This window comes from Bombina bombina, chromosome 2, assembly GCF_027579735.1.
Source record: "Bombina bombina isolate aBomBom1 chromosome 2, aBomBom1.pri, whole genome shotgun sequence".
Taxonomy (NCBI): Eukaryota; Metazoa; Chordata; class Amphibia; order Anura; family Bombinatoridae; genus Bombina; species Bombina bombina.
In genome coordinates, this window is record NC_069500.1 from 165,795,046 (window position 1) to 165,812,212 (window position 17,167).

The 17,167-nt window shown below is 43.0% G+C and overlaps 1 protein-coding gene across 1 annotated transcript in view; it reads left to right on the forward strand.

The window, feature by feature from the left end:
- The window catches only part of CWC27 (CWC27 spliceosome associated cyclophilin), a 484,083-nt gene that overhangs the window by 291,164 nt on the left and 175,752 nt on the right, over positions 1-17,167 (forward strand). Inside the window, exon 12 of the mRNA XM_053701329.1 lies at positions 3,544-3,650. Within this exon, the coding sequence (XP_053557304.1) occupies positions 3,544-3,650 (107 nt within the window). The remainder of the gene's footprint in view (positions 1-3,543; positions 3,651-17,167) is intronic.

A 17,167-nucleotide genomic window follows, 5' to 3' on the forward strand; every position in this document is an offset into this window, starting at 1 on the left:
GGTACAGGCAGTGGAGGGGAAAGGAATAGAACAATTTCAGGATTGTTTTTCAATGGTGTTAGTGGGGATGAGGAAGTAGATGGTTTTTTGGGCCTTAAGGATGAAATGCCAAGTCTTAAATATTTCCGCAATAATTGGATATGATGTACGTAAGCACGTATGTTGCCTAGTTGTGCAGTGTCGGCCAATTCATGCTCCAAATCGACCCACTCCTTAGTATGTGAATGTTTAAACCACTCAATTAATCTCTGTAAAAAGATTGCCATTTTATAATATGGAAGGTTAGGTACTCCTAGGCACCTCTAGTCCTGGGAGAAAATGTAGAAAATGTTTTGTGCCCACTTGGGTTGCTTCCTCTACCAGGTAAAGTTAAGAAGTATTGATTGCAATTTAGCAATATAAATCAGGGGTAAGGGAAAAGGTAATGTTTAAAAATTGTATAAGATTCTAGGAAAGATCATTTTTATGGCTTATATACACAACCTAGATAGGACAGGCCCTTCTGGGTTCAGGATTTTAGAAACATCTGAATATTTTTAAAGGGACAGACTACTTGATTTTTTTATTTTTTTAAAAACCTAAATTATGCTTAACTGATAATTTCATTTCCATCGAGGGGAGGAGAGTCCACGGCTTCATTTATTACTGATGGGAATTAAGAACCTGGCCACCAGGAGGAGGCAAAGACACCCCAGCCAAAGGCCTAAATACCTCCCCCACTTCCCTCATCCCCCGAGTCTTTCTTTGCCTTTCGTCACAGGAGGACGGCAGAGAAGTGCCAAAGATCGGAATAGTCTCTTATGGAGGGTAGTACTCTTCGGAATGGGACTGGAGTTTTAAGTAGTCCTGTCAGCCGCTCAGTAAGAACCTAAGTTAAAGTTAGAGTCCGGAGATGCAGGGAGAGTCTTTCTAAGAAACCATCCCAACTCATATTAACAGCTCCACAAGCAATCAGCATTGATGAGTTTCGCTGATTGAAAAGCAAACTGAGGATCAAAAAATCCCCCTACTCTTTAGAGAATCTGAGGGTTACTGTACAGAAGTTGAATTACACTCTTTCGGGCAAGTACATCGGTACTATTCAGAGCCTTTTCTAACTGACTGCTAGGATAGTATAGCCGATATCCAGGTATGGCATGCTGCCTCAGACAATAAGCAGGGTTCAATATTTCGGAACCTCATAGCTCAGAAGAGGCGAAGAGATTACTGGCGACACACTGGAAATGCTGAAATACAGATCGCCATAACAAACGGATCGCATATCTACTCTCATCCCACATCACTTGATGCGAAAGCCCATACAAGCATATCTGTCTCATTGCTCCCCCATGAACTGATTCACATCTATTTGCTCCTCTCTTATGTTTTAGATCCCCAATACAGGAGAGGTATTGGATAATGTCTTACAAACCCTGAACTTCCCTCTGTGTGACTGGCATTTACTGTTATAAGTAGCTCAGAGTGATATTGGATCATGGGACTAATTCCTCCATTATAATGGCTGAATAATTCCGAATCTCCTGATTAATGTTTTTTTTTTTTCTTTCATTATATCACTTAGTGAACTGTATGTTATAAGAGTTGTAGCCGTTGAAAAGATGTGTTTATCTTGATTATGTATGTCACTTTTAATAGCGTTACTGCTTTAAATATAGAGAGGTGTCCACAATAGACTTCAGTGTTCAACTTTAATAACTGCTATGTTATTAACAGGCACTAATGTCAGCACTCTTATACAACCATTGTATATGAGATTAAATCCCACTATCTCACTGGTATACAGCAGCAATTTAAGTCATCCAGCCTTGCCCCTTTGAGACAGGTTGCTACTTCATTCCAAAATATTCACCGGAAGATTAAAGTGTTTAGTATGTGTAGCTTAAATATAGATGGCTATTTATAAGTCAGGAGGTTTCATATGTTTTAGGACCTTTCACGTGTCTTGATATATCCCATTTATTCTCTTGGTGCCAAGATGTTAGGTCAACACACACCAATATGGAAACCTAATATAGTATTTTTACCTCCTGAAATGGGGGAATAACCCAGCTCAATCTCCTATTCTCATTATTCTATACAGAGGAGGGCGCTATTCTCACCAAAAGACCATTTCACAATCTAGGCTCCCCACAAATACTGCAATTTCTCCTTATATATTATTGTGCCCTTGCGTGAGAAAGAACCTTCTATGTTTATTAGACATCTGACTATGAGAACATAACACGCTAGCCTTCTAACCTCCTATGTTTCCTTTTTAAATCAGCAACAACATACTGATACCAAAAGATTAGCTCATTAAGGCAATTATAATATGGTGGGGGACTTGAGAAGTTTAGATTTTTACTGAGAGTGCATCCCAGCTATTTATATGTATTTCAACTTTGAATCAGATGGCCCCTTTTAAATCATCAAGCTTCCGTTACTCTATTGTAAAAACCCCCTTTAGACAACCTTTGCTCTTTAGTTTCAGTTTTATTTACTTAAAAGTCTGGCCTCACATATTAGCTCCAAGACACATCTAGTACTTATAGCCTGAACAATATTTTATGCTTTATGTACCCCAGTGGATATGTTTTTCTGTCGTTTGTATGAAGTACATATATATAACCCTATTATTGAGTCATATGTTTATAGAATCTGGTTTCTACTATATGTATTCACTGTGAAAGTCATTGTACAGTCGGTAAATTTTATTGAGATAACTCTTATTATAGCTAAAGATAAGTAATTCGGCACAGCATATTAATACACCTTGCAGCCTGTTCTAGTCTCTCTTGTCTCTGATAATAACCCCACCCCCACATTATATATCATTTTGTACTACCCTAAACAATTCAGTTCACTAATTTAAAACCTATAGTCTCATGATACTCCCGTATATTTTTTTTTATAGCTATCTTGGAAGCCTCCGCCCCCCCCCCCATTCTTCCCCTTTATACTGAGCAGCTCTTGCCCGCTTAATCCCCCCCCCCCCCCCCGCATACTTTGCCCCCCCCCCCCCCCCGCATACTTTGGCCCAAAAGTGGCCAGGACAAAAGCCAACTCCCCACATTCTACCATCACTAGATTAAAGAGCTCCCTATATGTTAATGTGGGGAACATTAGTCATAAGATATAATAAAAAAGGAAGTTCCATTTTAGTTTGTTCAAAACCCCTTTTCATAACATATTACGGCATAACAGGTGTCTTCCTCACTACTTGTTTATTTGAGTGTTTTACTTGCTTTGATGCAATTATTGTTTATGATGCAATTATCCTTCATGGACGAAACTTGTACATTTTTATAGTCTCACAACTTCAATAAAAATTTGTTTTTAAAAAAAAAATGATTTTTGTGACCTTTACGTATTTCCACCTCTATTTTCCATGCATTGCCCTTTCCTACATTTTTTATTTACTATTGCGCTTAGCTTGGCTATACGTACGACTGGCATACCAGTGAGGGCAGAGGGATGAAATGTTCTTTGCCTCCTCCTAGTTGCCAAGAGTTGGATCCGATAAAAAGAATTTATCAAGTAAGCATAATTTTTTTTTTTATCCAGTCCAAAAGAAAGTTACTGATGTTGCTATTGAAGAATACCTCAAAGAAAAGGAAAAGTATGAAGATAGAAAGAAGAATTCAGTGAAAGGTCTATCCAGAGAGCAACAGGTAGGTTTTTTTGTTTGCCAAAAAGTAGCTAAAAGTAAGCATGTGCATTTATACTGTAGATTCCAATGTAATTTAAATGTTAGTTTTGCTAATAATATTTTAAGAACTGTGTATTTTTTTTTTTAATGTTTAAAACAATACATTTGCTTTATTATGATGTTTCTATATCTTCAACTAGCCTTTTATAGTGGTTTCTATTTGTTGTTTCACTGTGTCTATTATTCTATTGAATAATATGAAACCGTATATTTTAGTTTCTGTTGTGGAAAAAAAATTACATCCTCCTTTTTTATCATGCAGGTAACTCAACTAACTTATGCTTTCCAAGCACACTTCAAATTATGGTGATGCTCATTAAGAATTAGTTCCACGCTGAGAAAAGTATGCATCTATGTGTTAAGTAAAACATTTAGCCAACTTGTAAAGACTAATGGATATCTAATGATTTAAATGACATTGCAGACAAAGCTACTTAGAATTGTAGAATATATGGCATATGTTTACAGTTTGGGGACAATCTTCCCCAAAATAATGCTTAAAGGGACGGTAAAGTCAAATAAAATCTTTCATAATTTAAATAGGGCATGCAATTTTAAACAACTTTCCCATTTACTTGTATTACCAATTTTGCTTTGTTCTCTTGGTATTCTTAGTTGAAAGCTAAATCTAGGAGGTTCATGTGCTAATTTCTTAGACCTTCAAGACTGCCTCTAATCTGAAAGCATTGACAGTTTTTCACCACTAGAGGGCTTTAGTTCATGTGTTTCATATAGATAACATTGAGCTCACGCACGTGAAGCTCCTAGGTGTCAGCACTGATTGGCTAAAAATGCATGTCTGTCAAAAGAACTGAAATAAGAGGGCAGTTTGCAGAGGCATAGATACAAGGTAATTACAGAGGTAAAAAGTATAATATTATAACTGTGTTGGTTATGCAAAATTGGGGAATGGGTAATAAAGGGATTATCTACCTTTTTAAACAGCAAAAGTTCTGGTGTTTACTGTCCCTTTAAGCTGTAGTTTGAGGTGATGGGGTATGTCAGTTTAGGGGTACATAGGTATAGTTATTAGGCTTGGTGCTATATATTTAAAAGGGATCCTTTACATTGCCGATGCTGCTTGGAATATTTCCAGCATCGCCACCCATTGCAATGTATAGTAAAATGCCCTTCTGCAATGCTGCCTTTAAAGAGTAATGTTGGCACTTTTGAATATTTCACCAGCATTTTTGACATCTCATCGGATCCCTTTTGAATATATCGCCACCTTGCAGCACTTTCGATCATCAGGAGCCCCTGTGTCTTTGCTTTGTTTTTTTCTGTTCTAAAATGTGAATGCTAGTCTATATTTATTAAAAACATTTCTGAGGGGCCGGAGCCTAGCCACCGAGAGAGATGGCTGCATCTTGCTAATGCTCTGTAGTCCCTGTTAAATCTTGTTCACATTTCGAACGATCGAATAGCCTAAAAAAGTTTTAAAAGTACGCAGGAGTGGTCTCTAACCATATACCTAAACAATTGCTGAGCTGGTCTTGTCCCCTGATAGCGGAGCGGAGGAACTGATTGAGGACAGCTGCCATCTGGATTACGCAGCATCTACACCCGGCAAACTACAACCCACCAGAGCGGTCAGTAGAACCCTGACCAACTAACTCCCCTAGAGCCGGGTTACAAAGTGGAGGTCTTGACGGTCTCACCTGAAGCGCTAAGGGTCTTCCCTGAGAAGCCGCAACTGACCCTGACGCCGATAGGCCTTACCCACGTGGCCAGGCACATTAGTCGGAGGCGTAGGCCTCAAGACCGGGGACGCCATTAAAGCGTATCAACTAAGGGGCAATTACTTCGGCACAGTCAGGTCCCCCCGGGACACAAGGCATCAGACCACACGATTGGCGGGCGTCGCATATCGTTGGCGGCAGACTCTCGACTGACAAGGGAACGGTAAGCCTGGTCATTAACTGGGCGCATAGAAATAAAAGCTGGGGAGACACTCACAATAATCCCGGCAGGCTGGGGGGAAGTCCTAACGCCGCAATAAGACGCAACTAACCCGCAGCATAATAAAATACAGGTGCCGATAGTCAGAGGGGGATAACAAGAAGGCCACAGCAAACAAAAGACCCTACCCCCGCCATCTGTAGGAACTAGCAGGGCTCTGTGAAAATAAAAGTTTAACTGAGTGCAGGGGTTAATAAAAGCGGCTGGAGAACACAGACTTTAATAAGGATGTCTAACAAAAGGAACATTAAACCTCATAAAGGCACACACTCCTCTATCATGAGAACTATTTAATCTCAGCAGACCCTGGAATACCCCCCAGCAAGTCCACACATGAAAGTACAGGGCAGCATAATGTAGCTCAGACAACTGAACCAGAGCAAGGTTCGCTATCACAAAATTATCTTACAAAGAATTATATCTCACATCTCTCCTCCAAGGAGGACATAAAGAATGCAATGATTGACTTCAAAAATATGTTTGGAGAGCTAAGAAGAGATATTAGGGCCGTGAGCAGGCGAGTCACCCAAATTGAGGAGAAGCAAGAGACTCTCAGCTCAGATATGCAACAACAAGCCAGCTATCTACAGGCCCAGGAGGGCACAGTAAAATGCCTCATGGACCGGATAGAGGGCCTCGAGAACAGGAGCAGGCGGAGTAATCTCCGTCTGCGTGGTGTCCCTGAGGCTGTGGATCCTCCAGCACTCCAACAATACATCCAAGAATTCATCAGACACCTGAAAAATAACATGGGTGCGCAGGAAGTACAAATAGAAAGGGCACGCAGGGCGCTGTGCCCTAAACCACCGAACAGAGCCCCACCGAGAGATGTCATTATGAAATTCCTTTCTTTCAAGGATAAAGAAGAGGTCCTCAAGATGGCGAGAGCGAAACACCCTCTTACATTCAGGTGATTGGAAATCCAAGTGTTCTCAGATTTATGCCCCACAACACTACAAAAAAGAAGGGACTTAAGGCATATTACATCAGCTCTAAGAGACAAAAGGATCCCTTACAGGTGTGGGTTCCCCACAAGCCTGATAGTTACCAAAAATAATGTCACCCATACCCTTAAATCTTCAGAGGACATCCCTAACTTTACACAAGCCCTGGGCCTAGATATTAGGCCACTCCGAGATGCTGATGAGGGCCCCCAGGACCTCCCTAACAGAAACCCGGGAGGAAGGTCAGCAACCAAGAATTTAAGACTCTCCTTTTCCACAGGTACACTTAACTGGGGTCAAGTGCCTCTACCTCAACATGAAGCAAAGACCTCTACTGGCTGCCCCAGGTGGAGCAGTCTCTCTTCACAGGGACAAGATTCCTGGACTTATCTGAAGGAATCTTAAGGTCGTATAAGTATCAGTTTTATCCACGTTGTTCTGAATGTATAACCTGTGTACTTTTGGCTCCTACTGAACATTATAGTGGCCCATACCCACGTAGCATAACCTCTCATATAGCAAATAACCATGTTTCTTGTATATTTAACTGTACACCATGTAATTTGCCGGGATGATTGGTTCTAGGTCCAATATGGGACACAATGTAGTTATTCTTTGGTTTTCCCTTTTTTCAATAGTAACTGCATGTTTTGAGTCTATCACAGCTACCATACTGTTGTAATAATTTACTTGTTCAAATAGATACCAGACTTTAATATTGTTTAGCACTGAACAGATCGCTTTCACAAATATTAGGTATCTCTACTAGACTCTAGCGCATGCGCAGACTAGGATATTTAGCTTGGTTACAAAAGGGGGGAACCCCCCCAGAAATTAGGGGTACAATGAAGTAGATCTTCTTTCCCTCCAGCCCCACGGAAAATAGCATTAGTAAGTTTCCAAAGTGGGGGTACTTTAGACGGGGATATGTGCTCATACATTCAGGTAAGCGCAAACAAGACCCTAGCAAGGCTAGGATACATCCACACAATGAATAGCAATAACAACACTAGTTAGCTTGATACTCAGACCTGGGACACATATACCACCTACCCAGTTACAGACCACTCTGATAATGGATTAACAACACTCCGAATATGCATCAAAGCTGGGATATAGCGGACAGGATATCTTAGATCATTGAGGGCGATGACATGCAGACAGTAACGGTTTTGTTTTAAAACGGTTTTTGTGCTTTATTGACAAGTTTAAGCCTGTTTAACAGGTCTATGCCTTCAGATAAGCTATGTTCTATATGTATGAAAGCCAATGTGTCTCCCCCTTCAAAATTGTGTGATAATTGTGCCATAGCGTCCAAACAAAGTAAGGACAGTACTGCCACAAATAATGAAATTGCCCAAGATGATTCCTCAGATGAAGGGAGTAGACATGGTTCTACATCATCTCCTTCTGTGTCTACGCCAGTTTTGCCCATGCAGGAGGCCCCTAGTACTTCTAGCGCGCCAATGCTTATTACCATGCAACAATTGACGGCTGTAATGGATAACTCCATAGCAAATATTTTATCCAAAATGCCTGCATATCAGAGAAAGCGCGATTGCTCTGTTTTAAACACTGAAGAGCAGGAGGGCGCTGATGATAATTGTTCTGTCATACCCTCACACCAATCTGAAGGGGCCATGAGGGAGGTTTTGTCAGATGGGGAAATTTCAGATTCAGGAAAAATTTCTCAACAGGCTGAACCTGATGTTGTGACATTTAAATTTAAATTAGAACATCTCCGCGCACTGCTTAAGGAGGTGTTATCTACTCTGGATGATTGTGACAGCTTGGTCATTCCAGAAAAATTATGCAAGATGGACAAGTTCCTAGAGGTTCCGGTGCACCCCGACGCTTTTCCTATACCCAAGCGGGTGGCGGACATAGTGAATAAGGAGTGGGAGAAGCCCGGCATACCTTTTGTTCCCCCTCCTATATTTAAGAAATTATTTCCTATGGTCGACCCCAGAAAGGACTTATGGCAGACAGTCCCTAAGGTCGAGGGGGCAGTTTCTACTCTAAACAAGCGCACTACTATTCCTATAGAAGATAGTTGTGCTTTCAAAGATCCTATGGATAAAAAATTGGAAGGTTTGCTTAATAAGATTTTTGTACAGCAAGGTTACCTTCTACAACCCATTTCGTGCATTGTTCCTGTCACTACAGCAGCGTGGTTCTGGTTCGAGGAACTAGAAAAGTCGTTCAGTAGAGAGACTCCGTATGAGGAGGTTATGGACAGAGTTCACGCACTTAAGTTGGCTTTAGATGCCGCTTTGCAATTAGCTAGATTAGCGGCGAAAAATTCAGGGTTTGCAATTGTGGCGCGCAGAGCGCTTTGGCTAAAGTCTTGGTCAGCGGATGTATCATCCAAGACAAAATTGCTTAACATCCCCTTCAAGGGTAAAACTCTCTTTGGACCAGAATTGAAAGAGATTATCTCAGACATCACTGGGGGAAAGGGCCACGCCCTCCCACAAGATAGGCCTTTCAAGGCCAAGAATAAGTCTAATTTTCGTTCCTTTCGTAATTTCAGGAACGGACCGGCCTCTAATTCTGCATCCACTAAGCAAGAGGGTAATGCCTCACAGTCCAAACCAGCCTAGAAACCGATGCAAGGCTGGAACAAGGGTAAGCAGACCAAGAAGCCTGCTACCGCTAACAAAACAGCATGAAGGAGTAGCCCCCGATCCGGGACCGGATCTAATAGAGGGCAGACTCTCTCTCTTTGCTCAGGCTTGGGCAAGAGATGTTCAGGATCCCTGGACGCTAGAAATAGTTTCTCAGGGTTATCTTCTGGAATTCAAGGAACTACCCCCAAGGGGAAGGTTCCACATGTCTCACTTATCCTCAAACCAAATAAAGAGACAGGCGTTCTTACATTGTGTAGAAGACCTGCTAAAGATGGGAGTGATACACCCAGTTCCAATGACGGAACAAGGAATGGGATTTTACTCAAATCTGTTCGTAGTTCCCAAAAAAGAGGGAACCTTCAGACCAATTCTGGATTTAAAGATCCTAAACAAATTTCTCAGGGTACCATCGTTCAAAATGGAAACCATTCGAACGATTCTACCCACTATCCAGGAAGGTCAATTTATGACTACCTTGGATCTAAAGGATGCGTACCTACATATTCCTATCCACAAAGAACATCATCAGTTCCTAAGGTTCGCCTTTCTGGACAAACATTACCAGTTTGTGGCCCTCCCATTCGGATTAGCCACTGCTCCAAGGATTTTCACAAAGGTACTCGGGTCCCTTCTAGCGGTTCTAAGACCGAGGGGCATTGCAGTAGTACCATACTTGGACGACATTCTAATACAAGCGTCGTCCCTTTCAAAAGCAAAGGCTCATACAGACATCGTTCTGGCCTTTCTCAGATCTCACGGATGGAAGGTGAACATAGAAAAAAGTTCTCTGTCTCCGTCAACAAGAGTTCCCTTCCTGGGAACAATAATAGATTCCTTAGAAATGAGGATCTTTCTGACAGATGTCAGAAAGTCAAAACTTCTAAGCGCATGTCAAGTTCTTCATTCTGTTCCACGTCCTTCCATAGCTCAGTGCATGGAAGTAGTAGGGTTGATGGTTGCAGCAATGGACATAGTTCCTTTTGCGCGAATTCATCTAAGACCATTACAACTGTGCATGCTGAAACAGTGGAATGGGGACTATACAGACTTGTCTCCAGTGATTCAAGTAGATCAGAAGACCAGAGATTCACTCCGTTGGTGGATATCCCTGGACCACCTATCCCAGGGAATGAGCTTCCGCAGACCAGACGTGACCATTGTCACGACCGACGCCAGTCTAGTGGGCTTTGGTGCGGTCTGGGAATCCCTGAAAGCTCAGGGACTATGGTCTCGGGAAGAGTCTCTTCTCCCGATAAACATTCTGGAACTAAGAGCGATATTCAATGCTCTCAGGGCTTGGCCTCAGCTTGCAAAGGCCAGATTCATAAGATTCCAATCAGACAACATGACGACTGTTGCGTATATCAATCATCAGGGGGGAACAAGGAGTTCCCTGGCGATGAAAGAAGTAACCAAAATAATACAATGGGCGGAGAATCACTCCTGCCATCTATCTGCGATCCACATCCCAGGTGTGGAAAACTGGGAAGCGGATTATCTGAGTCGTCGGACATTCCATCCGGGGGAGTGGGAACTCCACCCGGAGATTTTTGCCCAGTTGACTCAATTATGGGGCATTCCAGACATGGATCTGATGGCGTCTCGTCAGAACTTCAAGGTTCCTTGCTACGGGTCCAGATCCAGGGATCCCAAGGCAACTCTAGTGGATGCACTAGTAGCGCCTTGGACCTTCAACCTAGCTTATGTGTTCCCACCGTTTCCTCTCATTCCCAGGCTGGTAGCCAGGATCAAACAGGAGAGGGTCTCGGTGATCTTGATAGCTCCTGCGTGGCCACGCAGGACTTGGTATGCAGACCTGGTGAATATGTCATCGGTTCCACCATGGAAGCTACCTTTGAAAAAGGAACTTCTTGTTCAGGGTCCATTCGAACATCCAAATCTGGTCTCCCTCCAGCTGACGGCTTGGAGATTGAACGCTTGATTCTATCAAAGCGTGGGTTTTCAGATTCGGTGATTGATACTCTGGTTCAGGCCAGAAAACCGGTAACAAGAAAGATTTACCATAAAATATGGAAAAGATATATCTGCTGGTGTGAATCCAAGGGATTCCCTTGGAATAAGGTAAAAATTCCTAAGATTCTTTCCTTTCTGCAAGAAGGTTTGGATAAAGGATTATCTGCGAGTTCTCTAAAGGGACAGATTTCTGCTTTATCTGTCTTATTACACAAACGACTGGCAGCTATGCCAGATGTTCAAGCATTTGTTCAGGCTCTGGTTAGGATCAAGCCTGTTTACAGACCTTTGACTCCTCCCTGGAGTTTAAATCTAGTTCTTTCAGTTCTTCAAAGGGTTCCGTTTGAACCTCTACCTTTTTATAGATATTAAGTTGTTATATTGGAAAGTTTTGTTTTTGGTTGCTATTTCTTCTCCTAGAAGAGTTTCAGAGTTATCTGCTCTGCAGTGTTCTCCGCCCTATCTGGTGTTCCATGCAGATAAGGTGGTTTTGCGTACTAAGCCTGGTTTTCTTCCAAAGGTTGTTTCTAACAAAAATATTAACCAGGAGATAGTTGTACCTTCTTTGTGTCCGAATCCAGTTTCAAAGAAGGAACGTTTGTTACACAATTTGGACGTAGTCCGTGCTCTAAAATTCTATTTAGAAGCTACAAAAGATTTCAGACAAACATCTTCTCTGTTTGTCGTCTATTCTGGTAAAAGTAGAGGTCAAAAAGCGACTTCTACCTCTCTTTCCTTTTGGCTTAAAAGCATCATCCCATTGGCTTACGAGACTGCCGGACGGCAGCCTCCTGAAAGAATCACAGCTCACTCCACTAGGGCTGTGGCTTCCACATGGGCCTTCAAGAACGAGGCTTCTGTTGATCAGATATGTAAGGCAGCGACTTGGTCTTCACTGCACACTTTTGCCAAATTTTACAAATTTGATACTTTTGCTTCTTCGGAGGCTATTTTTGGGAGAAAGGTTTTGCAAGCCGTGGTGCCTTCCGTTTAGGTAACCTGATTTGCTCCCTCCCTTCATCCGTGTCCTAAAGCTTTGGTATTGGTTCCCACAAGTAAGGATGACGCCGTGGACCAGACACACCAATGTTGGAGAAAACAGAATTTATGCTTACCTGATAAATTACTTTCTCGAACGGTGTGTCCGGTCCACGGCCCGCCCTGGTTTTTTAATCAGGTCTGATGAATTATTTTCTCTAACTACAGTCACCACGGTACCATATGGTTTCTCCTATATTTTTCCTCCTGTCCGTCGGTCGAATGACTGGGGTGGGCGGAGCCTAGGAGGGACTATATGGCCAGCTTTGCTGGGACTCTTTGCCATTTCCTGTTGGGGAAGAGATATTCCCACAAGTAAGGATGATGCCGTGGACCGGACACACCGTTGGAGAAAGTAATTTATCAGGTAAGCATAAATTCTGTTTTTCAGATCCAATATTCAATTTGAAAGTCCAGAAGTCTATAGCTGAATTCTTCCTATTAAATGATAACGATCATTTGAAAGCCACTACCATATGGGAAGCGCATAAGTGCACCATCAGAGGCTTGCTGATTAAGCAAAAAGCCAGGCTCAAGAGACTGGGAAGAGAGCGTTATAACAGTCTTCTCTCTCAGGTGGAACAAGCAGAGATCGCTCACAAAAAATTTCCACAAGACGAAACCCGACTGGATCACTTACTCGTATCCAGGAAAAGACTGCTCCAGTTTTTGCAAGAAGGATACCAAAAGCAAGCGCTAATCCTAAAACAATTATATTACGAGCAGGGTGACAAACCAGGAAAGCTCCTAGCTAGAGCAATCGCGAGGAAAAAATTGAGGGCATATGTACACCATATGACAGATGCACGGGGCATAGTCAAATCTGATGGTAATTCCATAGCGGAGGTCTTCAGGGCTTATTATGAATCCCTTTATAATTTGCACACTCCCGACCAGGCGAGAAGGGCACCGCGTGCACATGAGCGTGATACTGTAGATACACGGGCCTATCTAGATGACACGGAGCTCCCTAGACTGTCAGGCGCGGACTCCGAGTTTTTAGACTCCCCGTTCACAAACGAGGAGGTGCATAAAGCTATAAAAGGCCTCCCATCGGGAAAATCTCCGGGACCAGATGGCTTCGGCCTCAAATATTATAAGCTTTATGCAGACATTTTGGTTCCGAGGTTTGTGAGAATGTTCAACGACCTGACAGACAGCCCCGACCTACCGGGTTCTATGCTTGAAGCCCAGGAAAAACCCCTGATAGGCCCGAAAGCTACAGGCCTATATCTCTCCTCAACTCGGACGTAAAGATACTGGCAACAGTCCTGGCGGCCCGCCTAAATAGATTTTTACCCAACCTAGTCTTCACTGAACAAGTAGGGTTCATTCCCTTCCACGAGGCCAGGGATAACACCCTGAAGGTGATACAGCTGATAACCCACACTCACAAATGCAAATTACCCCTGGCTCTGGTCACAAGAGACGCAGAAAAAGCATTTGATCGGGTCAGTTGGGGTTTCATTCGACTAACTCTCCTAAAGTTTGGGTTTGGACGGGGCTATATTAATAGAGCCATGTCTTTGTACTCGGCCCCTAACGCAAAAGTGAGGGTTAACGGCACTCTTTCAGAGACCTTCCTGATCAAAAATGGTACGAGGCAGGGCTGTCCCTTGTCACCCCTCCTCTTTGCCCTGTCCATTGAGGTATTGGCGAGTAGAATCAGAGCCAATCAAACAGTGAGGGGGATCGTCGTGGGCAGAGTCGAACATAAACTGTCGATGTATGCGGACGATATCCTCCTTACTCTTTCAGACTCGGGGAGCTCCCTGGGGGCTGCATTGAGGGAATTTGAGATCTACGGAAGGGTCTCGAACTTCCTTCTCAACCCCTCTATATTATATATTATGCAGACAGTGCCGGCCTCCGCAGCCTCTCACTATCTCCGACAAATCCAATGTACATCTGGAACGGGATCAGGCCTAGAATTAAGAGGCGCACCATCTATCTCCCTAGAGAGAGGGGGGGATTGGGAGTACCGCTGCTGAGAGAGTATCAGAGAGCTATCTTTCTCCAGCGGATAGTGGAGTGGTGTGGAAATTCCCCCGACAAACGTTGGATTCAGATAGATAATGACATTCTTAAAAGCATAAACGTGGGGGCGCTAGCATGGGTATCGGAGGGGAACCGGCCGGTATTCGTCTCTGCGTACCCTATGATCGCTGACACATTCGCGACCTGGGATAAAACCATGACTGAAGGTTTCCTTGTGTCCACAAAGGCTTCTCCGAACATACCGGTTCAGGACAATCCAGATATGGGAATGGAAATTAAACCTTATTAGCAGGGTGGCACACACACCCTCGCGGAGGTAGCAATCTCTAATATCCTACACGATGGAAAACTCAAAACGCAGACTGACCTGCTTGAGTGGGATCGAGAGATGTTTGGGTCCTGGTACCGACGTGCACAAATCACGCATTACTTAAACACACATAAGGAGCACAGTGCATTGTCCAGACACAGAACGCAATTTGAAAAGCTATGTACAATGAGTCAAACCCCAAACCACCTAATCTCGCAACTATATAGAATCCTTCTGACTGGAGGTGGGTCGGAGCTCCCGACATATGCAATGGCCTGGCAGACAGAGCTAAAGACAGAAATATCAGCCAAAGACTGGTCTAAGATCTTCATGAGAGCTAAGAAAGCCTCGATATCAGCGAAAATGCAGGAATTGCACTACAAGCTCTTGAGCCGTTGGAATCTAACTCCTTCCAGGCTTCATAAGATTTATCCTCAGGTGGGGAGGGATTGCTGGAGGGGCTGTGGGGAGGAGGGAACAATTCTTCACATTTGGTGGGAGTGCCCGCACATAAGACTGTACTGGGAGGAGGTGCTGGGAGCAATGAGCAAGCTTCTGAAAATTATAATTCCCCCAAAACCTACGTACCTGATATCCCACGGGTTCCCCAAAATAGTTGGAGAGGACAAATACTTCCTTTTTCTGCTAATGCTAAACAGCGCTAAGGCACTTATTCCGGTCCACTGGAAAAGCTCACAGATCCCAACTCTGCGGGAGTGGAGGCTCAGAGTGGGGGAATCACTTTGTTTAGAGAGATACCACTTCCTTAAGATTGGGAAGATTACCACACATGAGATGATGACCCTGACTTGGGAAGGTAAGGGATTATAGCCTAAAACATATGGACCCAACAGGTCTTGCATACGCCATTCAACATACCACTGCCCCCCACGCTGCGCCAGTCTCATTTTCACCTCCACCCCTGATCCCCCCTCCCCGCCCAGTCCACCCTTTTCCACATCACCTCTCTTCTTCCTTCCCACCTCTTCCCCCCCCCCACTCTTTTTTTTTTTTTTCCCCCTTGTACCCCTAACACTCCTTCAGTACCTCCCTTCCCCCCTTTCTCTTCCATTCCTTACACACATTTGAATGTATACGCCCGGCATCATGATACGCTCAGCTATGTATAGGTGAAAAGCTGAGCTCCTTTACTGACAATAAATCTGACTGATGTATAAATTGTATGATTACTTAAAGCCTGTATATCTTTGTTGGATATATCTCGAGCATTTCTGCTCGCCACAGCAAGCTCATGGACTTTGATCAGTTACTACTCTGTTTATGATAAAGGCTGAGACTATACAGCACATCTCACAATGACCCGTTGTCTCGGTTAGAGACTTAACATTGATCTTGTTGCAATGGTCTGTAATGAGAATTATGGCATAATGTTCAATGTAATGTTTATCCATGTGTGTAAACTACAGTTACAAAGTATATTGTACAACTTGTCTTGCCACAAATAAAGCTTGTTATTAATTAAAAAAAAATAAAAAAATTCAGAATTTACAATATTGTGCTATCTTTCTGGCGATACTAAAAATGATATAAAACTATCTTTAGGTTGCATGTATAAGCTGTATAATTACATGTAAATATTGCCTAAATGGCATAAAATGCTTACATTTGGTCCCATCCCCTATCCAAGCTGTCCCATTTTACAGATGCAATTATAAAAATATTACAAAATGCAAACTATTCTGAAATTCAAATCTTTTCCAGTCCTAAACAATTTGGATAAAGGGTTTGGTACCTGTTTACTGTTTTACAGTAATAATACCGTAGAAGCAATTTACCATGGTTCAATAATTGATAGAACTACTCTTGGGCTGAAAGGGATATTTATTTCCATCTTAATGGGAGGAGAGTCCACTGCTTCATTCATTACTTGTGGGAATTAAGAACCTTGCCACCAGGAGGAGGCAGACACACCATAGCCAAAGGCTTAAATACCTCCCCCACTCCCCTCATCCCCCAGTCATTCTTTGCATTTCGTCACAGGAGGTTCGCAGAAAAGTGTCGGAAGATTCGGAGTAGTCTCTTATGGAGGGTAGTACTCTTCGAAATGGGACTGGAGTTTTAAGTAATCCTGTCAGCCTCTCAGTGAGAGCATGGATGAAAGTTAGAGTCTGGAGATGCAGGGAGTGTCGTCTCTGCAAAACCATCCTGACTCATGTTAACAGTTCCTGGGAAATCATCGTTGATGAGTTTCGGTGCCTGTGTTTTTTCTCTCAAGTCCATGTCAGGAGCAATGCTACTAACCTGTCACACTTGAAGGGCCGTGTTCCTGTTTGACGGCATAGATTGTGGTAAGATTCTTTCATTTTTACACATATGATAATGCAAAAAGACAGGGTCTCCTTTTTTCTGATAGAATCAAGGATTAATATCCCTGGAAAGGGGATTATTTAACAGGGGGGGATTTATGCATAATATATTTATTGTGTTAATGCTAAATAATGTGTGAGATGAGGCTCTAGCAATGTGTGGTCAGGTGAAGATCGGTGCAGCCTTTTTTTGTGCGCTTTCTCTATGGTGCAGGGGCGGTCCTGCATGGTACTCCATGTGACCGGGTGTGGCCTCATAAACTTCCTCTTCCTGATTGGCATTTGCGGGAGACGTAACG